The following is a 27264-nucleotide window of genomic DNA, read 5'->3' as shown; positions in this document are numbered from 1 at the left end:
TAAAATGCGCAGTACCCCGTGCGATGTATCTGCACGACGTCATTATCCGCAGGAACGAGTTCAACATGATCAGGAATCCTCCACTTAGCCTTAAGCATAGCAAGTGCCGCAGTGTCCATTACGGAAACAACGGGCTCAAGATCGGCATCAAGTAAATGCTTAAAATCAATCTTGGCTTTCCCCGAGCGTGGAATTATCTCATCCATGGTTGGAAAATTCTTATCTTCCACAAGGGCCATCTCCTCTTCATGGGAGGGCACATCCGTTTTCAATGCAACGGTACCGGCAACTCTATTGGAAGTAGAAAGTGCACTAGCCATGTCTTCTTCGGTGATGTAGGTGATAGGAGCTAGGATAGAGGGGGTAACAATGGTAAGGAACTTCGAAAGAAGAAAGATGGAAACGTAAGAATCTGAAGAAGGAGGAAAGAGAAGCATGGAGTCTTTTGAATAACATGTAGAAAAAAACAGCAACCCCAAATGAAGAGTTCTCTCCTCTATTTATAAGAATACGAACATCCTAAGCGAGAAAACCAAACGTCGACATGTTAATTCCAAAGCAGAGGAAGCACGGGAAACGACGTAATGTATAGGGAACGCCCGTCATAATGATGCATGACAGATTGGCGTCATTTCAAACCGACAGAACGGTCAAGTACGGCTCTAGAAGCATCGCATCGTCATCTCGCTATGAAGGGTTACTCTTCAGCCAATGTGCTTAGATTTCTCAAAAGGTGCAACTGGAGAAGTCCGCCCACCGAGCTCGCCCAAAGGCAACCCCGATTGGCGGAGGGACTAACTGTATTGGTCAAAATCTGATCAAAGAAATTCTATTTAAGGAAGAGCAACCAAGAAGCAACCAAGCTGATGTCGCGTATAGGAAACAATATGCCCGCGAGTGATTTAGCTACGGTCTAGGTCGAGCACTCAATTCGATCCGAACGACCAGTTCAACACTTAGATATTTAGAGGAATATTCTATAGGATATTCCAAGAACTTAGGTACTCCGGTTAAGGATCGTTGGGTAAGGAAAGTGTTTGGTATAAATATCATGAGAAATGTGACAAAAGAAAAAAAGACACACACACATATGCAACAACACATACATCCCTGAAAAGATAAAAAGGCTCCTTAACTTCAGGCTCCTCGCCGAGAAGAGGGAGAAGAACTTAGAATTTTGATATGCATCTATAATCAGATGGACGGAGGGCGGTCTTGTTTAAGCACGATGATTCTTTTCCCTTATGTATTCTTCATTATCATTTGATATTATTGGAGCAATTATCTATTTCTTACATTGTGAGATTCAATCGCTGTTGTTATTAAATTTTATGTTCAGTAATATTTGTTCATTCCTATCATCTATCTCAGATCTAGAATTAATTATCTCTGATTAGGATTTGTCCCAAATCTTTTTATTTAATTAGTTTAACGAAAAGACTACCCTTCCAACATCGCTTTCCGTTGCTAGTAGTTTTCCCACTGATTGACCAAGTCAATATTGGTACTTCTCTTGTCTATCACTGTTGGCTAGCGGATTTTTTTTTGGGTCATTTGGTTGACCACACTACAAAAATATTAAAAACCACGTCAAAATTTCGTCCAAAAGAATCGCATAGCTTAATAGTACATCGTTTTGTGGCCTTAATAAACTTTGCATTGTTAATACCCGTTTAAGTTATGCGGTAATCACACTCCCTTACTAAACATTATATGAAACTATATTACCCTCCTTACTCAAGTTTTACTATAATTAGATTTTATATACCCAATTACCATTTATGTACGTTTTAAGGGAATTAATGATAATAATTAGTGTCCTAAAATCACTCTAACGTATCTTCCATTCCCCCACGTTTCTCTCTCCACATCCCATCCCCCTCCCCCACGTATCATGCACAAGAGAACAACAATTTCACCATTGACAACCATTAAAAAGTTTTGAAGCTTTGAATTCGAATTTGAGTTTCCGAAAAACATTATTTGTTTGAATTTGGTGTTGTTGCAAAGAATTGAGAATTCTCTCTACATCTCTCTCTATCTCTCAATTCCTAATTTCATTAATGTAAAGCAAAGGAAAAGAGAGTAGCAATTCCACCATTGACAGCCATTAAAAAACTTTGAATTTGAATTTGAATTTGGGTTTTCAAAAACCATTATTTGTTTGGATTGAGTGTTGTTGCAAACAATTAAGAATATGATTTGGAGTTTATATTTCAATTTTGAGAGTGTTTTAGTGAAGATTAGACTTGATTTTGGCTGCATTTCAGATTGAAACTCGAAAAAGAAGAAGAAGACATGATATACATTATATTTACGAAATTGTAGTAAAATTGTAGAAAAATTATATTCTGTTTATATATATATATATATATATATATATATATATATATATATATATATGTTATTTAACTAACTATATATATATGTTATTTAACTATTGCATGAACGTTGAACAATATTGTATAAAAATTATATTTAAATTTTATGATATTGTAGTTGTATATAATTGAGTGAAAATAATGTAAGCAAATTATAGATAAGTTGATATATGAACCAAATGACCCTTAAGTGTAGATTATTAATAGAAAATGCTAATCCCCTGTTTTGTCCCTTTACAGAATATGGGTCGAGGGACCAGAAATATCAGTGCTTAAGAAAAAAAACCAGTCCATAGAACTAGGCGTGTTCATAAAAACCAAAAAAATCAGCTAAACCTAAAATCGAACCAAATTGATCGAAAAAACCAATACTTTTTGGTTTGGTTTGGTTTTGGTTTAGAATTTTAAAAATCGATTAAATTTAGTTTGGTTTTGGTTTTAATAAAAAAAAATTAGCGAAAAAAACCCGAACCAAACCGACTATAAAAGTAGATATTTAAAATTTAATATTATACCTATATATACGTATATTTTTATACAAAGTTTCTAAAATTTTATCATCAATCTGATATAATTTCTCAAAGAGCTATTAGTTGACTAGTTCTACGCTGAAATGTAGTCGGCATAATATGTGTTTGGTAGTGTATGTTTCATATTTAAAAAAACCGACATAAACTGAATCAATAAAATCGACTTAATTGGTTTGGTTTGGTTCCAATATTTGAAAAACCTACTTACTTGGTTTGATTTCTTTTTAGGGAAAAAACCGATTCAAACCGAACCAAACACCCAACATAGAAGAGTGGTGGCAGCCTTATTTGATAATTATTACTATTTGTTAAGCAAAGTCCAGATAAATTACTTACTAAGCGCGTACGTGCTTATTGACTTAGACAAGTTCCCTTTGATAAAGAGAGTCTTACATTAACATAAGAGTCATGACTTTAATATAAGAATTAGTACTGTATATTCTATGTAGAAATTTGGTGCAGCTATGCATTTTTTTGTCTTACTTTTTGTGATCCTTCTATGTATCCACCAGTCTCTTGGAATAGATATGATCTCCGTAAATCACTCCATTTTTGGAAACCAAACTATAATCTCTTCAGGTGAAAACTTCGAGCTAGGATTCTTCAAACCAGGTACGTCGAAAAAATATTATCTTGGTATATGGTACAGGAATGTAATTCCACAAACCGTAGTTTGGGTAGCAAACAGGGAGAAGCCACTTTCTGCTACTGATATGATGTCCGCCGAGTTGAAAGTTTTAGATGGCAATTTAGTGCTTATTACTGAATCCAAAAGCTTGTTTTGGTCCACAAATATCAGCTCCACCAGCTCAAATTCACTAGTAGCAACTATTTCTGATGATGGTAATTTGATTTTTAGTGATGGATTAAACTCAACTCCTCCACTTTGGCAAAGCTTTGATCACCCGACTGACACATGGTTGCCAAATGCTAAAACGAAATATGACAAGCGTTCTAATACTACAAAAAAAATTATTTCTTGGAAGAATTCAGAGGATCCTTCTCCGGGATTTTTTTCCGTAGAGATGGATCAGAGCAATAGACAGTTCCTCTTAAAGTGGAACAGGACTGAAATGTACTCAGCTACTGGACCTTGGAACGGGCGAATTTTCAGCTTGATGCCTGAAATGAGTTTGAATTCTCAGAGATACAATTTTAGTTATGTTGATAATGAAAATGAGAGCTATTTTATGTATTCTGTAAGCAATTCTCACAAAATTAGATTAACACTAGATGTCTCAGGGCAAATCAGGCATCTGATTTGGGTGGAAACTTTGATGGAATGGCAACTTTTTACAACTCAACCAAGACAACCTTGCGAGGTTTATGCTAGTTGTGGTGCCTTTAGCATTTGCAATAAGGAGTCCGCGTCCTTTTGTAATTGCTTGACCGGTTTCACACCTAGATCTGATGCAGAATGGGACTTGAATGATCATTCCGGTGGTTGTGTAAGGAGGTTAAGCTTGCAGTGTGTTGCTGGTAAAACAAAGGGCGGTTTTTTGAGGAATTCCAAGGTGACATTACCTGAACATTCTCAAACTGTTACAGCTTCTAGTGCTGAGGAATGCCATTCTATTTGCTTGAATGATTGTTCCTGTAATGCCTATGCTTATGATACCAGTGTGTGTTCAATTTGGAACGATGAATTGTTGAATCTAAGGAAACTCTCACCAGAAGATGGCGGTGGAAGTGTAATCTATACCAGACTTAACGCCTTGGATCAAGCACTCGGTGAAGGTAAGTCAGGAGTTGTATGCGAATTGAATCTCTTTGCAGTCTCTTAGTTGACATCCTAATAAATCTCAAGTTTTCTCTTTTATGTCATCAGTTTCGAAATCAGGCCAATTGTCCGTGAAGCTTAAAGTTATCATTTCTGTTGTGGTAGTCCTTGCAGTTGTAGCTTTATGCAGCTTTAGTTACATATATTATAGGAGAAAGATGGCAAAGAGAAAAGGTACATGTGTTGTTGATGTATTCTCTGGATTGATTGTCTTACCACTAGCTACTGGAAAAATTTCTCCTTCCGTTTTCCTTTTTTGTTTGAATCAGATCAAGAGAGACATCTCAAATTCTTGTTTTCTGATCTTAGCAAACCAACAAAGCACAGAAGGGAATCCAGTGCCGCATTGGACAGAAAGAGAAGCACAAAACTTGATTTACGAAAATGATAAGCAAGATATCGCTGTTCCATTCTTTCGTTTGGAAAAAATATTAGCAGCCACAGATAATTTCTCAGATGCACAAAAGCTTGGACAAGGAGGATTTGGTCCTGTTTATAAGGTTAGGGTTGGTTTTCTCAACAGTTCTACTTTATATAGTAATTCCATAATATCCTACTTTCCACATCAAAATTTTCTTCCAGGGTATATTCTCAGGTGGACAAGAAATTGCTGTAAAAAGGTTATCAAGTCAATCTAGACAGGGCATTGGCGAATTCAGGAACGAAGTCATACTGATTTCCAAACTTCAACATAGAAATCTAGTCAGACTTTTAGGCTACTGTATCACAGGGTATGAACAGATTCTACTTTACGAGTATATGCCAAACAAAAGTCTAGACACCTTCATATTCGGTTAGTATCTGAATCTATCTATTTATGTTTGTTCACTGGTGATTTCTTAATCTTTCTATTTGCTTGATGTTGGTAAATTTACCCCATGGTTACCTAAGAAGATCAAACGCTTAGCAAGTCATTGAAATGGAAAAAGCGATTTGATATCATATCAGGAATTTCTCGAGGGCTTCTCTATCTTCATGAAGACTCGAGACTGAGAATTATTCATAGAGATCTGAAAACAAGTAACATTCTGTTGGATCAAGAAATGAACCCAAAAATATCAGACTTTGGCTTGGCAAGGATTGTTGAAGAAAAAACAACAGAAGCAAATACCAAGAAAGTGGTTGGAACTTAGTAAGTATTACATTGCACATCACAATGCACATGCTGAAGGAATTGCTAGTTTCTTATAATTCCATTATGAACTTGCTTCGTTGCATTCGTACAGCTGACTCGTGGTATATTCATTATTTGGTAATTAATTTAGTGGATATATGTCTCCTGAATACGCATTGGAGGGGTTATTCTCGATCAAGTCAGATGTATTCAGCTTAGGAGTAGTTATACTGGAGATAATAACAGGAAGGAGAAACACCGGGTTTTATCAATCTAAAGAGGCTTCAAACCTTTTAGGCTATGTGAGTTACTATTCTGAAGCTAAAAACACTTCCAGTAGTTTGTTCCAATCTGTTGGCCTGATATTCATTATTCTAAATGATCATCATATCACAGGCATGGAATTTCTGGAAAGAAGAACGGGCACTACATTTGCTGGATCATTCATTGCTCGAATCATGCAACCCGAAAGAGGCAATGAAGTGCATAAACGTTGGACTGTTATGCGTGCAAGAAGATCCAGGTGATCGTCCTACTATGTCAAATGTAGTAATGATGCTTCGCAGTGAAAGTATGCCTATTCCAAAACCTAATCAACCAGCTTTCGTATCAAGGAAATATGTTTCTAATGTATCTCCGGCTTTATCAGCTAAGCCACACAGCTCCTCTAAAGTTGAGTTGACAATCACAATGGAAGAAGGCCGATAGTGTGATGAATTTATTAGTTTTTAAAATGAGTTAATCTCTTATCTTCTTCCACTGTCAAACAAGTGAAGAACAAGTAGATGAAATATTATTTTCACCTTAGACCAAAATACAGAAGTGAGAACCATGTCTTTTTCTTTTACCATTTTGTTGTAGTTAAGGCAGTAGCAGACCAGGAGCACAAGCAATGTTTATAGTTACAGTTACAAATAGTAGATGCTTAGTATTGTCCAGTAGCATATATTTCTAAATTCTTGATAAAAAAAGTATATTATTCGTGTCATGCAACAAACTATTTGTTGGGCTAAACCAACACGAAGATACTCATAATATAGTGTGATATTGTTCACTTTAAGCCAAGATCGCACGATTTTCTCCAAAAGGCCTCACACCATTACGAGATACGTACACCTCAAATGTTGGCTCCCAATCTTTTCAGCTATTAATGTGGGACTTTTCTCGCACACCCAACAATCTCCTCTTCGAACTAAGTTATGCGTGGCCCATTACCACGATCCACAGGTCAATTTTCGAGATTCATTGTGTGCCACCCATATCGTCAGAGTACGTATGACAACTGAAGCCTGCAACTAGCTTCTTCGTGTGTGCACATCTCCAAGCTCATAAGGGTAAACAAATCAAGCACCATGCCATCACTCAGCCATCACCATACTCGTCCTGCTGAACATTGGCTCTGATACCAGTTGTTGGGCTAAGCCAGCCCAAAGATACTCTTAACATGGTGTGATTTTGTCCGCTTTGGTCCAAGCTCGCACGGTTTCCCCAAAAGCCCTCACACCAGAGATAACTACACCTTATATGTAGGCTATCAATCTTTTCAACTACTAATATTAAATTTTGTTTGCACACTCAACACTATTTATATGCATCAAGGCATTATGTCAACCGCTAGCTTTCAGCAAGAGACATTATCAATCAGTTCACCTTCCTACGGATTTGGAGGCGTAGAAGTAATAAGAAAATTGTAGGGTGGACGTCTTACTTAATTAATTTCTTCACAAATAGTTAATAGCTATATCTGAGGAGCAACAAGTTGATCATTTCCTTCTTCCTAGTCATTTACCTTCAAGCCTAGAGGAAATTTTTAAGCAACTTTGTTATGAATTAACGGATGACGGGACAATGAGTGATGAACCTGTAGAAGTGGTAGCTGAAAACTCTACAAAATGCCTAAACAAGGTTATCTAGTGTTTAGATCTAAATTTCACTTTTCAGTCTCATTCATCTAAGGCAAATTTATTTAATTAATTTCTTCACAAATAGTTAATAGCTATATTTGAGGAGCAACAAGTTGATCATTTCCTTCTTCCTAGTCATTTACCTTCAAGAAAACTCTACAAAATGCCTAAACAAGGTTATCTAGTGTTTAAATCTAAATTTCACTTTTCAGTCTCATTCATCTAAGGCAAATTTTTACTTCCATCTAATTGGTGACCAGACACTCGAATTATTAACATCAACATTGAATGAAAACAACTCATAAACATAAAAAAAAAGAGAAGACAAGAATAGTAGTGAAAAACACAAATTATACATCAAACTATATTCAATCCAATAATACATTATTTAAGACATAGGTTATTAGAATGTTCTTCACTTGTCTTATTGATATAATAGAGAATATACTCTAGGGGTCAGTTTGTAAATACAGAAAGTTAGAGGAGTTAGTAATGTTAGTTGGTTAAAAGTGGTTAATACTGTTCTATATTAGAACATTAGACGAGTGTATATATACTACTTGAAATGAAACCTTCTCTCTTTTATTCTCTCTAGAATCTTCCTCTCATTATTGATTCATTCTACTACATGCTTCAATTGCTAGGGTTATACACAGAATCTGTGTAAATTGACATGGTATCAGAGCGGCGAACCTGAGGAAGTCAGCTCTGACGAGGAGTTCTAGCAAGGCAGCTAAAATTTGGGGGAATTCATTGCCGACGAAGCACAATTCCGATTCGCCATGGCAGGAAACAAGGTAACCTCTCTCAAGCATAAATCTATTTCTTCAAGCAGCAGATGCGCCAGATATGGTTTTAGTTTTGATTAAGCTCACAAGGTCGGTAAATTATGCCCTGTGGAGTCGGCAATGAAACTAGCACCTAGGGGGAAAACAAGTTTGGATTTGTAGATGGAACGTGTGTAAAAATCTCGTATAGAGGAGAATTGGTAGCATAATGGAAAAAATGTGATGCGATTGTACTGTCATAGATTGGAAGCACAATTTCTAATGAATTGATTCCAAACATAGTTTTTGCACCTAATGCTAGGAAAATATGAAGTGACTTTAGGGAAAAATTTGATAGATGTAGTTTAACTAGGATATATCATCTTTGGACAGAGATTGCTAGTCTTAAATAGGGCACAAATTCTGTGACTGCTTACTATACAAAAATATCAGATTTACGAAATGAATTGGATGTGTTAATGCCTCTGCCTTCCTATGATTGTGAAGAATCGAGGCCTTTATTAGAACACTTGAGAAATCAGATACTTTTGTAGTTTCTCATGGGACTGAATGAGATCTATGTAAGAAGCAATGTTCTGCTCAAAAGGCCAGTGGTGACGGTAAATAAAGCATATGCTATAGTGATACAGGAGGAGAGTCAAAGGACATTGGGTATAGTAGATACAAATAGTGATTCATTGACTATGTTTGCAGAAAAAAGGACAAGGTTTTAAAACTAAGAAATTTGGACTGATTTGTGAACACAGTGGTTACAAGGGACATTAAAAGAAAACTGCTATAAAATTGTTGGCTATCCAGATTTTTAAAGCAAAAAGAAACCTCATGATAAGTACATTTTTCTAGATTTTAAATATATGATTATCCTTGTAAAAGCATAAAAATTATCAAATATTTTTCGTATATTTAACTAAATAATGTAGAAAAGAGTGCAAAAGTAGTGGTGCAAGGTCAAGAAAGATTTCAAGGAAGAAATACAACAGAGTAAAAAGCAAGAAGGAGAAAGTGTCAAGAAAAGAAAATGAAAGATATTGTGCAACCAAATTACAACTAAAAGGCCAAAAAACCATTTTCAACCAAAACCTAGCTATTTCCAACAAAGCAAAACGGTTACCATCAAGTTATCTCATGGCTATAAAATGGACATTACCAATCCCTGCAGAAGTAATCATGGAGATTTGGAATCATTCCTCTTGCAAAGTTTATTTTAGTTTTTAATCATCTTCGTAGACCACATTGATGGCTACACTTTTATTTTAGTTCTAAATAAGTTTCAAGGTTAAAAATTATTCTAGTTCCTATTTTTAATTAAATAAGTGGAATTATTCTTATTGAATATTTCTTTCTATTTTATTATTTAGTGGACATGAATATTTTTGTTGGTAGTACTAGCTCCAGTATGAAGTAATTATAATATGTTGGGAGAATGATCGATCTCAATAATTCTATATAATAGTGAAAGTTTATTTTTCAGTTTCACTTGCTTGGTTTGAAACTTTCGATTTATAATTTTATCAACTTTTATAGTTAGATGTTATTTAGTTTAATCACACCTATTCACTTTGTATCACTAACTAACTTGTTATTCATTTTGTAATCGAGAGAAGCGGAAGGGGTAATAAGATTAATAGTGGTGTTGATAAGTGTTGACATTTATTTAATCACATCTATCTGTTTCGTGTTATAATTTGATTTTATACTAATCTGAAATCGAAAGAGTCGAATAGTTTAAAATTAAAGTTATAACAAGTAAAGTAACCAAAAGGGATTTACTTTGAAAAAGAGCATGTTTCAATTCAAGTATATATTTCTGGTTCTTTAATATTATTATCTTGATAATTAATTTGTATAACCAAGAAAAATGCTCTTAATTGTTCAATTTAAGTAATCATGTATAAGTGTAATCGAGAGAGGCATTTATGCATTTTGTAAGAAATAGAAACTGGAAAATAAATATATGCTTTATAATTGAATTATCAAGTGAAATCAAGATCCCAACATCTTTATCATATTTGTAAAAGAAAAAAAAAGCTTTTCTCTACTGTTTGTTTGTTCATATTTGCTATTTAACTCTCAACTCAACTTTTCTAATTCTCTCAAATAGTAATTAAAACAAGAACCATTTGTAGAATAGATAAACCAATCTTTGTGAGATCGGCATCTTTCTATACTATAATTTGATAAAGTACGAGTTTAAAATTCATATACATTGGATAATCGTCACCTCAGCTAGGAGGAAATAGAACCTTTGCTAATGCTGCAAGAATTGAAGAAATATGAGGGACAAGTACTCAGCCACAAGGCCATTTCCTCTCTGAAGAACAGTATAAGCAGTTTGTAGGGCCACTGAACAAACAAGGAGGAGGAGAATGCTCCACTAATATGGCAGGTATTATGACTTTACAATCCAATATTCCCTTAAATAGTTGGATAGTAGATTCAGGGGCAACCCATCATATTACTCATGATAATGATATAACGAGTGATACAAAGCAAGTTGGAGGTCAAGGAGTTCAATTGCCAACTGGAAATAAAGCATAAATAATGTATAATGGAAATGCTACTATTTTAGGAGACACATGTATAAAGGATGTGCTACATGTTCCAGATTTCAAGTTTAATTTGCTATCAGTGCCAAAACTCACTTGCATAGTGAAGTTCTTCCATGATTTTTGTATGTTGTAGGGACATTACAGGGGAAAGATATTGGGAATTGGTAGAGAGTCTGATGGTCTATACATACTAAGGGAATATGCACAAGCAAAAGGCATAATAGTAGGTGCAGTAATGAAAGAAGAACAAACACAACTATGGCATGCATCCTGGAACTCTATACAACATATCTCATCTCTACAAGACAACATATGTGCAGGAAAATCAAGAAATTGTAGCATCTGTCCTCTAGCTAAGCAAAGTAGATTGCAATTTCTTAAGTGTAAGCAAGTCTAAAGTAGCATTTTAGCTGGTTCATTTAGATGTGTGGGGATCTTACAAAACACATACACATGACATGACAGAAAATATTACTTTGTGACTATTGTTGATGATTTTACTGGATACATATGGGTATGCTTAATACAATCTAAGTGTGAAGTGTGTATTGTATTGAAGAATTTCACCGCAATAATAAAGACACAGTTTGATTTTAGAATCAAGACCCTGAGATCAGACAATGACACATAATTCTTTAATGCCAAATGTAATGAATTGTTAGCTGAAAATGGAATTATACTCCAAAGTAACTGCCCATATACTCCTCAAAAAAATGGTATAGACAGAAAATATAGGCATATTCTAGATGTTGCTAGAGCTCTAAAATTTCAAAGTGGGGTACCTCTCAACTTCTGGGGCAGGTGTGTTAGTACTGCTACATAATTGATTAATAGACTATCAACACCAGTATTGCAAGGATAGATACCCTATGTAATGCTCTATGGGAAGTCAGCTAATCTGGATCATTTAAGAGTGTTTGAATGTCAAAGCTTTGCTTGTAATCTTCCTAAAAGAGATAAGTTTGCCCCCAAAGCAAGGAAAGTAGTGTTTATTAGATATTCTGAGACACAAAAAGGTTATAGGATATATGATCTTGATATTCATATAATTTTTGTTAGCAGGGATGTCAAATTTCAGGAATATGTTTTCCCTTTCAAACCGACTTCTAGTAGTCATGATGAAGAAGCATTATTTTCTCAGTCTACAGTGAATTCATTTGATCCTAGTTTACCTCCTCCATAATCATCTACTCCACAAGATGAGGATGATAATTCTGCACCTGCCTTAACAGAACCTGAAGCCTTGACAGATCTTGACTCAACAACAGACCTTCATGCTCCTGAGGCTCTTCCTGTTACAGAAGACTAATAATTCGTTCCCTCACGGGTGGAGGGATCAACCTTCCTATCTCTTATAAATGATATATTTGTCAATTCACCTCCAACTCCTGACATATCTTCACCTATTGCAACCGTTGAAACCACCAGGCCTCACACACAAACCAAACAACCAATTTGGCTTAAGGATTATGTTACCACTAAACTACTAGGTAAACATATCTATCCTATGTCCAATCATTTGTTTTACGATCAACTTTCAGCTACATATCAGACCTATCTTCAAGCATTTTCTGCTTCAGTAGAACCTACATCATACAAAGAGGTAGAAACAAATCAAAACTGGGTGCTTGCAATGTAACAAGTGATCCAAGCCTTAGAGGACAATCATACATGGGAGATTATAGATCTTCCACCTAATAAACAAGCTATTGGGTCCAAGTAAATGTACAAAATCAAGTACAAGGTCAATGGTAATGTTGATAGATTTAAAGCTAGATTAGTAGCCAAGAGCTACATGATCGTAGCCTACTCCGCACTACTAATTATGTAGCGAGAGAGGGACGGAGCAACTTTTACCTGATTTTGGGTCGGGATCGATATCCATAAAGAGCTAGAATTGGAATTGAGTGTCTATTTAGCTTGGGATTGCGTAAGTGTTCAAATTACACTTCTAATCATTTTTTTGGGGGGGGGGGGTTATTTATAATTATAATTTTATCAAACTACAAATTATAATTGTAACTAGATTAAGCTAAGAGATAAGCTAAAAAGGTAATTCAAATGGTTTAAAGGGAACTAGGGTAGTGACATCCGCCTAGGTGGTCAATTGATGGGTACTTGAGTCTAAGGAACAATTGACATGATTGGGGAGTATGATATAATCGTTGCACTACTTTACCCACTCTACACCTCTCAGTGGTTCAAGTGATTTTGCCCAATTGACTTTCTCAAGATCAACTGGGTATGCAAATTTACACAAGCAACTTATGGTTCAAGTCGGGTATTACTCTCTCGAGGTTTAACCCTTTATTTGGGGCTATTAATCTCTTGAGTACACCCCAATTCCTTGTTGGATCAATTTCAGAGACTTAAGCTCTCTTTCTCAAGAGGAGCCCTAGTCAACTAAATACAAACTAGTGTTTGCAACCACTAATTCAGCAATTAACCATGAAATTGACCCAAATATCAAACACCATAGTCAATTTAGCCCTAAAATACAAGACCCATCAATTACCCACACTAGGGTTGAGCCACAACCCTAGCTACGGGGTCTAGCTACTCATATTCAAAGAAGAAAAACTAGAAATAGATGAAGATAAACTCATATTAATTAATTACTAAGATAAAAATAAAGATTCAATGTTGCAAAGTAGATAAAATTGCCCAAAATGGCTACAAGAGTCGTTCCCACGAGCGCAACTGCTTCTAAAAACTATCTGATACCCTAAAAATGAAAAAAAATCTATTTATACTAAGCTGAAAAATCTGGACAAATATGCCCATGCGGGGTTAGTGCGGACCGCACAAAATGGTGTGCTGCCGCACTAGGGCTCTGAACTTGATGTTCTGGTTCTCTGAACTCGGGCTCTGCGGACCGCACAGAATGGACTGCGGCCGTTGAGGCTTTTAATGCGGTCCGCACAAAATGGACTACGGACCGCATTGGCTTGAAAGCTTCAACTTGACACTTCTCTGATTCTCAGCTCTGCGGATCGCACAAAATGGCAGTGCGGACCGCACAAAAACCTAGTGCGGCTGCACTGCCTCTTAGCTTGGAAATCATGCTCTCTGAATCTCCTAGTGCATACTGCACAAAGTGGTGTGCATCCGCACTGGGCCTGTTTTGCCTGCGCTTGTCTTGTCTTTGGCACTTGTGCAAGTTTCACTCCTTTTGAGCTGATCTTTGACATTTTGTAACTTTGTTGAGCAAACCTGTAATCAAGCACAAACTTGTGAGCCTTTAGGGACTATTTTGTGTGAATTTCTAATCAAAACATAAGCAAGAAGGAGTATAAAATGCGTCAAAATCCCTAGTTATCAACTCCCCAAACTTAAGCTTTTGCTTGTCCTCAAGCAAACAAAATAAGACCCACCCCTTAAGGGAAAATCCAAGAAGTTTTTAGCTGTCCTAAAGCAACCTCAACTAGCATCAATTGGGATTAACAATTGCTCTCAATACAAATGAATCATTAACAACATTTACTCATTGAAACACCATGGGTTAAGTGCGACACAAGAGCATCAAGGGTTGACTCAACACATTAAAGAACTCTTTCAATTACTTTGGTCATTGTGGAATCCAAACTCACACATCCTCAACTCTCCCTAAGCAAACCTCACCTTTAGAATAGTGGCACGTAAAACGAGGTTAATGGAAATTCACTCATCTCTCTCAAGAAAAAGTCACAAGTCCGGCTCTAAGTACCATATGCTTGCCCCTTATGTGAGTATCCACTAATGTAAGCTTCATTCAACTCAAGATCATATAGGGCTTTTGTGGAAACATTGTGAAGGCTTTTGGTTCAAGGTAGGGAATGTTTTGGTCTAAGTAGGTTCCATCTTCCCTTAAGCACTTCTTTTGATTCATTTGGCACACATTCACTTGACTCTTTTAGTCATTTTACTTCTTTCTAAGGGGTTAGAGAGACACACTGTCACTTTTTCTTATGCATTTCAAACCTTGTCTCCTTTTTCAACTTTCCACACCTTTCATTCTTTGCTTTTCTTGAATCCCTTTTTAATCTTTTTCACATTGGACATTCTTTTTGTATTTTTGTTTTACTTTCTTTTTTTCATTGCCTTTCCTTTTCTTCATTTTTGTGCCTTTTTACCACTTTGTTGCAATCCTCGTCTCTCCCCCCAAACTTATACTTTTGCGGAAAGGTCGGGTGCCAAGAGAGGGTATCTTTTAGAATGGGTATAGGCTTGCATCATGGTTCTTGAAAAAAAAAAGGTCCAAGGCTCAAGAGGGTTGACTAGAGATCTTATCATTGGCAGGCTATGGAATTGTTCAAACTATCATTTGGATCAAGGAGAGCCTATAATCATGTCGCAAGTCAAAATTCACTTAGGATTTCACCTCAACAAACATTCAGGGCAAGTTCTAGACCAATGACTCGGGACTTGGACTTGCAATTCATTTATTCACCGCACAAGCTAAGGGATTGCTAAATACATAGAGTCGGGGGCCCACAACGACCTTAGATACGATTTGAGCACACAATGGTCCAAAAAACCACTTGATGATTATCGTTCAACATAAGAGTCTTAAGGTCACGACTTTCACCATCCTAAATATAACAATTTGTTTTTGACCATGAGATCAAAGGAAAATGTTCTAGGCCCAAGTGAAGCTTTGCTTGAGGTACCCTTAACTACCAACTACTAAACACAAAAAGAAAAATGGACTCAAACCCTTAAGAAGGTTGTCACGCCATCTATCATTGGGAAGAGCCACCCAGTTCACACAACACTCCACCTTTGGAAAGAACCGTGACATTAAAAAAACCAAAGGCTTATTGCAAACGTTGAAAACAAGAAGCTACGAATCACAAATAAGAAGCTAAGACCGAAAAATTTGCGGAAAATAGAATGAATATATACAAGAGGGGATTTGAATATACAATAGATGGGATGAATATGTACAATGAAATATAACTTTATATACAAATCCAAAGTAAAATAAAAGTACGATAAATATAATGAAATGTCAAAATTATATACAAACCAAAGATGAAAAATCAAGAAAGCATAAAAATGTATCAAATATATATACAATCATCCGAATGAATAACAGGTAGGGCCTCCCCTTCAAATAAAAGCTGGCATTGTCCCCAATACCAACTAGTCTAAATAAAGCACCAAAAAGATAAGAGGAAAAATGATATAAGAAACTCCCTATGGCCTGTCTGTCTGCATAGGGTCATGTGTGGTCCCTGGGTCCTCTCTGTGCTCGGGGACCTCAGACTGGTCCCCTGTGGCCTGTTGCTCTACTACTGGGACCTGGGGCTGGACAGGCTCCGTAGGTAGTGTACCCTATGGCTGACTGGAAGAGGTCTCCTGTGGGTTAGCCAACTGGATGACTACATCATCAGCTCGAGGGATCATCCTCTTCCTCTTGGGAGGCCTCTGTGACTGCTCCGACTCTGGATGAACTGCTGGTGCTGGGTCATGGAGCAATAAATCTAAAGGCAGGTGATCTACCTTCAGTCTGTCTACATCTACTCTCAGCTCCTTCACGGACTCTTTGGAGGCCCGTGTCTTCCTCAGCTTCTTGTGCTCCCGAGCAAGATCCTTGAGAGCCTTGCTATGTGAATCAACTGCCTTTGAGAGCACTGCCTGAGTGTCGAGGATTTTCTTCTGGTTATCTAAAATCTCTCTAAGAGCATCCTCGATTGACTGGGGAACCTGTGGGGCTGGAGGTGACGACTGAGCCTTAACCACGGTAGTGAGTGTGGACAACTTGGATGAGGCAGTCTACATCCAATTGTTTATACTAAGAAGTGCCTAGCTCAGTCGGCGAGCAGTAATAGGATAGGCCCGGGAAGATGGAATCTCCAGGCCTGCTGAGGTGGATGGACCAGCAGGAATGGCTATGGATGTGGAAATACCAGGAGGGATGTCTGTGGAAGTGGAGGTAGGCTCAGCAGGAGCCACTACCACAACTGGCTCTTCAGACTGGCCAGTTGGAGTAGTAGCTATACTTTTGAAGTTCTTGCTCTTGGGGTTGTCATCCCACTGCATGTTGTACCAAGAAAATGGGGCTTTCGCTTTGACTTTGATGTCGAAGGGCCTCTTGTCCACTTTCAAGTCCCGGAAGTATATCGTGAGGAAACTGGGGAATGGTTAGTTTCTATCATGCTCTGCACCTACAATGGTTATAATCCGTGACATCACATTTCCCATGTTAGTGGGGTACCCCCCATGATAGAAGCCACTAATACAGCCCGGTAGAGAGGAAGAGAGTTATCATGTGTCGTGGGATCCAACCGGCTACATACAAAGGTCTCCCACCCCCGTGCCTCAAAGTTCAAACTCCTTCTTAAGATCTTAACTCCAGCAGTCAATCAGTGCGGGGTGGTACCTGGGATTGCCAGGTATTGTTCCAACCATGGACGGACCTCCTCGCCTATTTCCATCTTCGCCATGTACAGGGTCTTGTCCTCCTCATTGAAGCCAAGGTATTCATTTATCGACTTTTCGTCGAATAACACTTTCAGATTCCGTACCTTGGTCACTTTGGAGCCCTTTTTGATGTGGGCTATGTTGCAGTAGAATTCTTTGACCAAGTGTTCGTTGGCGTCCACACAGTCATCCAAAAAATGCTCCCATCCAACTCTCGTCCTAAACTGCCTCCTCACGTTGGGGTTGTGAGGTAGCAAGTCTCTATCTATGAAGCTTCTCTCCGGGATCAACTTTCTCACCGGCCACCACTCCCGAAATTTATGGTACGCCACCTCACTCACAAATCTGTCCTCCCAAGCCTCAGGCTTTCTAGTTCCAGCAAAGCCTCCCACCTGAAGCTCACCTCCTTTTGCTACTCCCTCATCTCCCTCTACTTCCTCCTCACCTCCTACTGCATCCTCTCCGGATAATGAAGCTGTGGGAGAGGTGGAGTATTCCCCACTACCTACTACTGAGCCCTCATACGACTTAGAATTCACATGTATTGGAGCTTGGGCAGTGGGTGATGGTGGAAGAGTGTCTCTTAATCTATGCCTCTCCGGCCAGTCAGGGATGTATTCAGGCATAGAGTCCGAAGAAATTTCCCGGGAGGGTTCGTACTCACTCCCCGACTGATCATAGGGCCTATCGGCTGCTTTTATTGCCTTCCACATATTTTTGATGTTTTGCCTAGCTTGGGGAGTGAGTCGTACCATTTTCTGCTTCCCTCCCTAGAAAGATTCACCTTTGTTGGGTTGTTTAGATCCTTTGACTCGTTGTTCAACCATTGTCTGCAAACACAATCAAGTGAACTTGTTAGTATCAGTAGCCTCAGTTAAAAACATTGTTGCAGAACATAATCAAAATGTTGCAGACATGTTGCAGAAAATAGCCAAGTGTAAGCCGTACAAAATGTAGTGCATCCGTACAGGGATCAGTGCGGACCGCACAAAATGGCCATGCAGTCCACACAGGGATAGGGATCAGACTACCCATCCTCTGTATCTAGGCAGTGCAGACCGCACAAAATGGTAGTGTGGCCGCACTGGGGCAATACGGTCCGTACAAAATGTAGTGCGGACGCATTCCCTGAGGTTCAACATTCAGGTCTTTTATCAATGCGATCTGCACAAAATTGACTGCGGTCCGCACTGAGTGGCCAGAAGCAACACAACTTAGGGTTTCATAAATTTTGATTTTAAGTCTAATTGTTCACCTAAGTAGTGTCCCTACATGTTTACCCAATGTAATTAACTACCTAAATCTGCATTAATCAAGAATTTAACTACCCTAGCCTAAACAATTTGAAGAAACATTGGGAAGAAGAAAATAAAAACAAGGAAAATAAAAAAGTAAATGGAAATAACGAAATTAAAATAATTAAAAGAAGAAAAGTTACTAGCTGTGAGATTTACAAGTGATAAGAGAACTTTAGCGGCTATTTGCGAGCAGAAATTATGATGAACATTGCTTTTTAGATGTCTGAGAATTAGAGGGTCGAAAAGTTTGAACAGGAGGGCCTCAGGGACTATTTATAAAAAAGCCCTGGGGCCCAGCTCACCTACCCCAGTGCGGACCTCACAAAATGGACCGCGGTCCGCACTGAACATTAGTTTCAAAGCTTGAGGAGGCATTGCTCTACGGTCCGCACAAAATGGACTGCGGCCGCAGAGGTCCACTAAGGACCGCACAAAATGTAGTGCGGCCGTAGTGGCAAACTTCAGATAGGCTGCATTTTACCCACACCAGTGCGGTCCACACAGAATGTAGTGCGGCTACACTGGCAACTTGAGAGACCTGTGCATTTTTCCACTATGTCTTGCACTGTATCAACACAACTCTGTAACATCTTACAACCAGTTAGCCCAAAAATCAATCCTATACTACAAATAAAATCAAAGAAAACAAGAAGAAAAACACATGGGTTGCCTCCCAAGAAGCGCCTGATTTAACGTCGCGGCACGACGCAGGTTACCATCACATCATGTGAAATGAAGAAGTGCCACCACATGGCTGTCATCAACTTTCCCAAGATAATGCTTGACCCGATGCCCATTAACTCTGAAGACTTCACCATTTTTGTTCTTTAAATCAAGAGCACTAAACGGGGTCACACACACCACTTCAAAAGGTCCACTTCATTTTAATTTAAGCTTTTCGGGAAACAGACGTAACCGAGAGTTGAACATGAGAATCGAATCACCAACTTTGAACTCCTTTCTACGAGCATATTTATCATGAAGGTACTTCATCTTGTCCTTATACAAGGACGAACTGGAGTAGGCATGGAATCAGAATTCATCAAGTTCATTGAGCTGCTCTACACGAAGATTGGCTGCAACATCCCACTCAAGATTTAGCTTCCTCAAAACCCACATAGCCTTGTGCTCTAACTCAACCGGTAGATGGAAAGCTTTCCCAAACACCAACCGATACGGAGACATACCAATCGACATCTTGAAAGCCGTCCTATAAGCCCATGGAGCGTCATCCAACTTCTTCGACCAATCAGTCCTATTAGCATTGACTGTCTTTGACAATATACTTTTGATTTCCCTGTTGGAGACTTCCACTTGACCAGTTGCTTGAGGATGATAGGGGGTAGAAACTTTGTGATTGATACCGTACTTAGAAAGCAATGTGTCAAAAGCTCTATTGTAAAAATGAGACCCCCCATCACTTATGATTGCACGAGGAGTACCAAACCTTGTAAAAATGCTTTTTTTGAGAAATGCAACAACACTCCGGGCCTCATTGTTGGGCAAAGCCACGACTTCAACCTACTTTGAAACATAGTCCATCGCCACAAGGATGTAAGTGTTCCCACAATAGCTAACAAATGGGCCCATGAAATCAATGCCCCATACATCAAAAATATCAACCTCAAGGATGGTATTGAGAGACATCTCATCTTTCTTCGAAATTTCACCCGCTCTTTGGCATTCGTCGCATCACTTTACAAAGTCACCCGCATCTTTGAACAAAGTTTGCCAATAAAATCCACAACTATGAACTTTAGAAGCTGTCCTCACCCCGCCATGATGACCACCATAGGGAAAGGAATGACAAGCCTTCAAAATACTCAATTTCACTTCCTCCGGGACACACCTTCGGATCACACCATCGGTGCAAATCTTGAACAAGTACGACTCATCCCAATAGAAATCCAAACTATCCCACTTGAGCTTCTTCCTTTGGTTAGAAGAGAGCTCACACGAGATTATACTAGTCACAAGGAAATTAGCAACATTGGCAAACCATGACATATCATTCATAGACACCGAAAGGAGTTGTTCGTCGGGAAATAAATCATTGATCTCTAGGCCATCACGAGGCCTCCCCTCCTCCTCCAAGCGGGACAAGTGGTCCGCCACTTGGTTCTCACTACCCTTCTGGTCCACAATCTCCAAATCAAACTCTTGAAGTAACAAGACCCATCGCATCAGTCTAGCTTTGGAGTCCTTCTTTGTCATCAAGTATCGGAGAGCGGCATGGTCGGTATGAACAATAACCTTAGCATCCATACGATACGGCCGGAATTTTTCCATAGCAAACACAATAGCCAAAAGTTCCTTCTCGGTCACCGTGTAGTTCACTTGAGCATCATTCTTTATCTTGCTCGCATAGTATACCGGATGAAACATTTCGTTCACTCGTTGACCCAAAACTTCCCCAACCGCAACATCGCTAGCATCACACATGAGCTCAAAGGGCAAGCTCCAATTATGTGCGGTAATGATAGAAGTGGTGGTCAACTTATGATTGAGAAGTTTAAAGGCTTGCATACACTTGTCATCAAATACGAACTTAGCATCTTTTTCCAACAACTTGCACAAGGGGTTCACTACCTTCGAAAAGTCTTTAAGGAATCTCTGGTAGAACCCCGCATGACCAAGAAAACTTTGGACTCCCTTGACAGATGTAGGGGGAGGGAGCCTTGAAATCACATCTATCTTTGCTTTATCCACCTCAATGCCATGCTTCAAAATTTTATGCCCAAGAACGATTCCTTCTTCCACCATAAAGTGGCATTTCTCCCAATTGAGGACAAGATTGGTTTTTTTCACAACGAGCCAATACCCTATCAAGATTGTTCAAGCATTCATCAAATGAGTCCCCCACAACACTAAAATCGTCCATAAACACCTCCAAAATGTCTTCCACCATATCGGTGAAAATGGCCATCATGCACCGGCTACATTACACAACCCAAAAGGCATCCTAGAGAAAGCAAATGTGCCATACAAACAAGTGAATGTGGTCTTTTCCTGATCTTTCGGAGCAATCAAGATTTGGTTGTACCCAGAATACCCATCCAAGAAGCAATAGAAGGCACACCCAGCAAGTCGGTTTAGCATCTGATCCAGAAATGGCAAAGGAAAGTGATCCTTGCGGATCACTTTATTCAACTTGCGGTAGTCCATGCATACCCTCCAACTGGTGACGGTTCTTGTAGGAATCAACTCATTTTTGGAATTTGTCACCACAATCATGCCACTCTTATTTGGTACACATTGCACCGGTGAAGTCCAAGAGCTATCAAAGATGGGGTACACAACCTCAGCATCCAACCACTTGATCACCTCCTTTTTCACAACCTCTTGCATTTCCTCGTTTAGCCTCCTTTGGTGCTCCAAGGACGGTTTTGCATCATCTTCCAGAATAATCTTGTGCATACAGAATGCGGGGCTTATTCCCCAAATCTCATCTAAAGTCCATCCAATTGCCTTTTTCCGCTTTTGAAGCACCGTCAATGTGGCATCAACCTGTATGTTAGTATGGTAACAAGAAAGAATAGCTGGAAAAGTAGAATTTGAGCCTAAGAACTCATACCTGAGGTATGGAAGAAGTGGTTTCAACTCCAACACCGGAGGCTCCTCAATTGAAGGTTTGGTTGGCGGAGTCTTTCTATTCTCGAGATCCAAAGACAATTTCCTAGGCTCATAAGAATAAGAGCCCATTTCATGTAAAGCATTCACGCAGTCCACTCGGTTTGCATCCTCATTGACATCAAAATTCAACAAAATGGCCTCCAATGGGTCCTTCGCATTGATCATGGCATTGGTGTCATCAATTATCACTACTGTGACGAGGTCAACAAAAGAGCACACCTCGGTACTATTGGGCTGCTTCATAGACTTGCACACATGAAAGTCAACCTTTTCATCTCCCACCCGGAAGGTGAGTTCCCATGCTTCCACATCTACCAATGCCTTCCCGGTAGCTAGGAAAGGTCTACCCGATATGATAGGAACCTCATAGTTCACCTCGCAATCCAAGATCACAAAGTCAGCTGACAAGATAAATTTGTCCACCCGGACAATCACATCATCAATAATACCCAATGGTCTCTTCATCGATCTATATGCCATTTGTAACCTCACGGAAGTCGGTCTAGGTTGCCCAATACCCAAGTTTTTGAAAACTGAGTAAGGCATCAAGTTGATACTAGCTCCCAAATCACATAGAGCCTTGGCAAAATCCGCAGTCCCAATGGTGCAAGGAATGGTGAAAGCACTGGGATCTTCAAGCTTCAGGGCCATTGAATGCACTATAGCACTAACTTGTTGAGTTATCTTTATAATTTCACAATCCATAGAACGCTTCTTTGTGACCAAGTCTTTCATAAACTTCGCATAGCCTGGCATTTTTCAAGAGCCTCCACCAAAGGCACATTAATGGACAAGCTCTTCATCATATCAATGAAATTTTTAAATTGATTATTATTCTTCTGCTTCGTGAGCCTTTGAGGATAAGGTGGAGGTGGCCTTGGCAAAGGAGCCTTGGCTTTTGGCACAACCGGCTCCGGCATGTCAATTATGTGTTCTCGAGACGGGTTCACATCATTTTGAGTTTCCACCTCAACTTCTTAAATATAAATACTCACTTCATTGTTCATATTTTCATTAACCACACCTTCAACTACCAAAGGGACTTCGTTATCTTGCAACTCAACATCATCATCCACGACTTGCTTTTGGTTAGAGGCATTCACATCACTGCGTCTCCCACTTCTTGTTGTAACCGCCATAACATGATTATTCCCACCCTTCGGGTTCACTACCATATCACTTGGTAGAGCACCCTTCGGGCGAGTATTCAATGACTGAGAGATTTGGCCTAATTGCACCTCCAAGTTTCGAATAGAGGTATTATGAGAAGCTAACTGTGCATCAGAATCCGCATTCTTCTACATCATCTGCTCGAACATCATTTCAATTCTACCCATATCATTACCCGAAGAACTAGGACCTTGAGATGGAAATAGGGGTGGATTGTTTGGTTGTTGGTACATTGGGGGCCTTGAAAGCCTTGCCCCCGATTTCCTTGGTTTCTATTGTTCCATCCTCCTTGATTATTGTTGCCACCCAAATTATTGTTATTACCATTCCAATTCCCTTGGCTGCCTTGATTATTGTTCTGATTGCCCCAGTTGTTGTTTTGGTTGTTGTTCCCCCAATTACCACTGTTTTGTTGTTGATTGCCCCAATTGTCTTGAGGTCTCCAATGTTGTTGGTTGGAAGAGTTGCCCTGTTGGCCTTGATAGTTGTTTACATATTAAACCTCTTCACTTTGGTCATCATATACCAACTTGTCACGACCCGAATTCCCCACCATCGAGAGTCGTGATAGCGCCTACTGTTGGAGCTAGGCAAGCCAACCTTAACATACCTTTTCAACTAATTTTCAACAAGATAATAATAAAAACAATAAATTCAAGCGGAAGTCTTAATTTAATATTAAATGAACGAAAATGCGGAAAAATTAACATCATCCTCTACCCAAGATTTAGTGTCACAATACTCACGGACTACTATAAGATACTACAAATAAGAGTTTGAAAGAAAATACACAAGGAGTCTGCTTCGATACAATGAAAACAAACAGAAATGAAATAGATGAGACTCAGGGCCCACGCACGCCAGCGAACTACCTAGGAGTCTCTAGACTGAAGGCACGCTCCCAATCTACTGCTACTGCGGTCCGTAAGCTACTCCCGAATCTGTGCACAAAAAGGGCACAGAAGTGTAGCATCAGCACAACCGACCCCATGTGCTGGTAAGTGCCTGGCCTAACCCCGGCGAGGTAGTGACGAGGCTAGACCGGACCTACCTCAAATAACCTGTACAGATATATGTGCAACAACGGAAAGATATACAGAATTTAAACAGATAATAGGGAGGGGACATGCTGTGGGGTGTAACAATTTAGATATAAGACCAACGAACAGAGAGATGGAAACTGAATAATTAACATTTATGAAAGAGAGCAAGTGAATCAACAACTGCACGGCACCAACCTTCGTGCTTTTACTCTCAATTCTCACCAAAACTGTCAAATATAGTGCACGGCATCACCCTTCGTGCTTTTCCTCACATAACTCTCACATCAAGGCACGGAATGACCCTTCGTGCTCAAATAATTAGAGACATGGCACGGAAAGACCCTTCGTGCATAATTATCAAAACATGGCACGGAAAGACCCTTCGTGCATAATCGCTCTTCCTCACCCAATCATCAGTCACAACCAATCGGGGAAGGGAATATACAACAAGATTAAACATCCCGGCAAGGGAGAACAAATCAACAATAGGTCCCGGCAAGGGAAAAATACCACACTTCCTTCTTTAACTCATCTGCTTCTCAACTATCACTTCATAATTATATTAGCAAGTAATTAGCTCAACTGTTTCACATCTTTCGAATTTAAAAGCAACTACGACTCACGGTCATGCTAGACTCCGGTGCATAGATAACCGTCACCATGCCTATACACCGTACTCCACAGTTAACACGTAGCAAATAACATCCAAATCCTAATCCCTCAAGCCAAAGTTAGAACAAACACTTACCTCGAATGCTCCAAACTCAACTCACGCTTCTAGTATAGCTTTACCTCTTGATTCCACCACCAATCCGCTCAAATCTAGTCATAAGTTACTTAATCACATTAATAATTACTAAATGAATCACTCCCCATGCATGAAAATAAATTTTACAAGGTTTTTCCCAAAACTGTCAAAAACACCCCCGGACCCACGTGGTCGAAACTTGAGGTTCGGACCAAAACCCGGTTACCCATTCTCCCATGAGTCCAAATATATGATTTATTTTGAAATCGGACCTCAAATTGAGATCCAACTCCTCAATTTGTAGAAAACCTAGGTTCTACCCAAAACACCCAATTTTCCCCATGAAAATCTTTGTTTTGAAGTTGAAATCATGTTAAAAGATGTTAAGAAGTGAAGAAAATGAGTTAGAATCACTCACTAATCGTTTTAAAGAAGAAAGGTTGCTTGGAAAATCGCCTCTTAGGTTTTGGGTTTTTAAAAAGTGGAAAAATGACTAAAAATTCCGAATTTATACATTTTTCTGGGGGCTGGCGCGGACCGCACAGAAATGCGGCGCAGCCGCGCCGAGGGAGGGGAGAAGTGGGATCTCTCTGAACCCACCCAGCGTGGACCGCACTGATTTGGTGCGCGGCCGCACTGGTCGACCCTCTGAACCCCACCATGCTGACCGCACAGAAAAGCACCACGGCCGCGTGGCTGCCAGCGCGGACCGCGCGGAAATTGCCGTGGCCGCGCTGGGCCTGCAACATCTGAACCTGTATATTTTTCTAAGTCTAAGACCTCCCGAGCCCTACTCAAAACTCACCCGAGCCCTCGGGGCTCCAAACCAAACATTCATATGATCTCGAAAACACCTTACGGACTTACTTGTGCGATCAAATCGCCAAAATAACATCATATACATAGGATCAAGCCTCATAATACATGATTTTCTTTCAACTTTCATAAAAACTCAAATTCCCCATTTTAGGTCCGAAACACGTCATATGACGTCCGTTTTTATCCAAACTTTACAGATAGTGCTTAAAATATATTTAAAACTCGTACCGGGCATCGGAACCAAAATACGAGCCCGATACCACAGTTTTCTAATCAATTTTCTTCTTCATTTTCCTTAATTAATTTTAGAAAATAATTTCACACAAAAATTCATTTCTCGGGCTTGGGACCTCGGAATTTAATTCCGGGCACATGCCCAAGTCCCATATTTTTCTACGGACCCTCCGAGACCGTCGAATCACAGGTCCGTGTCCATTTACCCATAATGTTGACCGAAGTCAATATTATGCGTATTAAATATCAAAATTCATCAAATTTCTCGCAAAATTCGCATATTTCAACATAAAAGCTTTCCGGCTTCGTGCCCGGACTGCGCACGCAATATCGAGGCAACTAAAAGAGAGGTTTTCAAGGCCTCATAAGCATGGAACAAGGAAGAATTACGGTGATGACCCTTTGGGTCGTCACATTCTCCACCTCTAAAACAACCGTTCGTCCTCGAACGGACAAAAGAAAAAAGTACCTGAGTCGGGAAATAAATGAGGATAACGGCTCTGCATATCGGACTCGGACTCCCAGGTCGATGCCTTAGGAGGCTGACCTCTCCACTGAACACGCACCGAAGGAAAACTCTTCGACCTCAACTGTCGAACCTGCCGGTCTAGAATAGCCACCGGATCCTCTTCGTATGACAGATCTTTGTCCAATTGGACAGTGCTGAAATCTAACACGTGCGATGGATCTCCGCGATACTTCCGAAGCATAGATACATGAAACACGGGATGCACAACTGATAAGCTAGGTGGAAAGGCAAGTCTATAAGCCACCTCTCCCACACGATCAAGAATCTCAAATGGACCAATGAACCTAGGGCTGAGCTTGCCCTTCTTCCCAAACCTCATCACGCCCTTCATAGGCGATA

The 27264-nt window shown here is 39.4% G+C and overlaps 1 protein-coding gene across 5 annotated transcripts; it reads left to right on the top strand.

The window, feature by feature from the left end:
- Positions 1 to 3329: 3329 nt before the first annotated feature.
- LOC104236624 (G-type lectin S-receptor-like serine/threonine-protein kinase At4g03230) lies at positions 3330 to 6787 on the top strand. 5 transcript variants are annotated; one of them, XM_009790588.2, is made up of 7 exons: positions 3330 to 4648; positions 4740 to 4865; positions 5001 to 5191; positions 5274 to 5484; positions 5583 to 5823; positions 5957 to 6107; positions 6202 to 6787. In XM_009790588.2, the coding sequence occupies exons 1-7, from the start codon at positions 3376 to 3378 to the stop codon at positions 6511 to 6513; spliced, it is 2505 nt and encodes an 834-aa protein (XP_009788890.1). In that variant the 5' UTR covers positions 3330 to 3375; the 3' UTR covers positions 6514 to 6787. The 5 variants fall into 5 exon arrangements, with proteins under 5 accessions (XP_009788890.1, XP_009788889.1, XP_009788888.1 ...); XM_009790587.2 differs by having other exon boundaries at positions 4797 to 5191; XM_009790586.2 differs by having other exon boundaries at positions 4740 to 5191; positions 5640 to 5823.
- The last annotated feature ends 20477 nt before the right edge of the window (positions 6788 to 27264 follow it).

Source organism: Nicotiana sylvestris, chromosome 7 (assembly GCF_000393655.2).
Source record: "Nicotiana sylvestris chromosome 7, ASM39365v2, whole genome shotgun sequence".
Lineage (NCBI taxonomy): Eukaryota > Viridiplantae > Streptophyta > Magnoliopsida > Solanales > Solanaceae > Nicotiana > Nicotiana sylvestris.
This window is presented reverse-complemented; position numbering and strand designations above follow the sequence as displayed.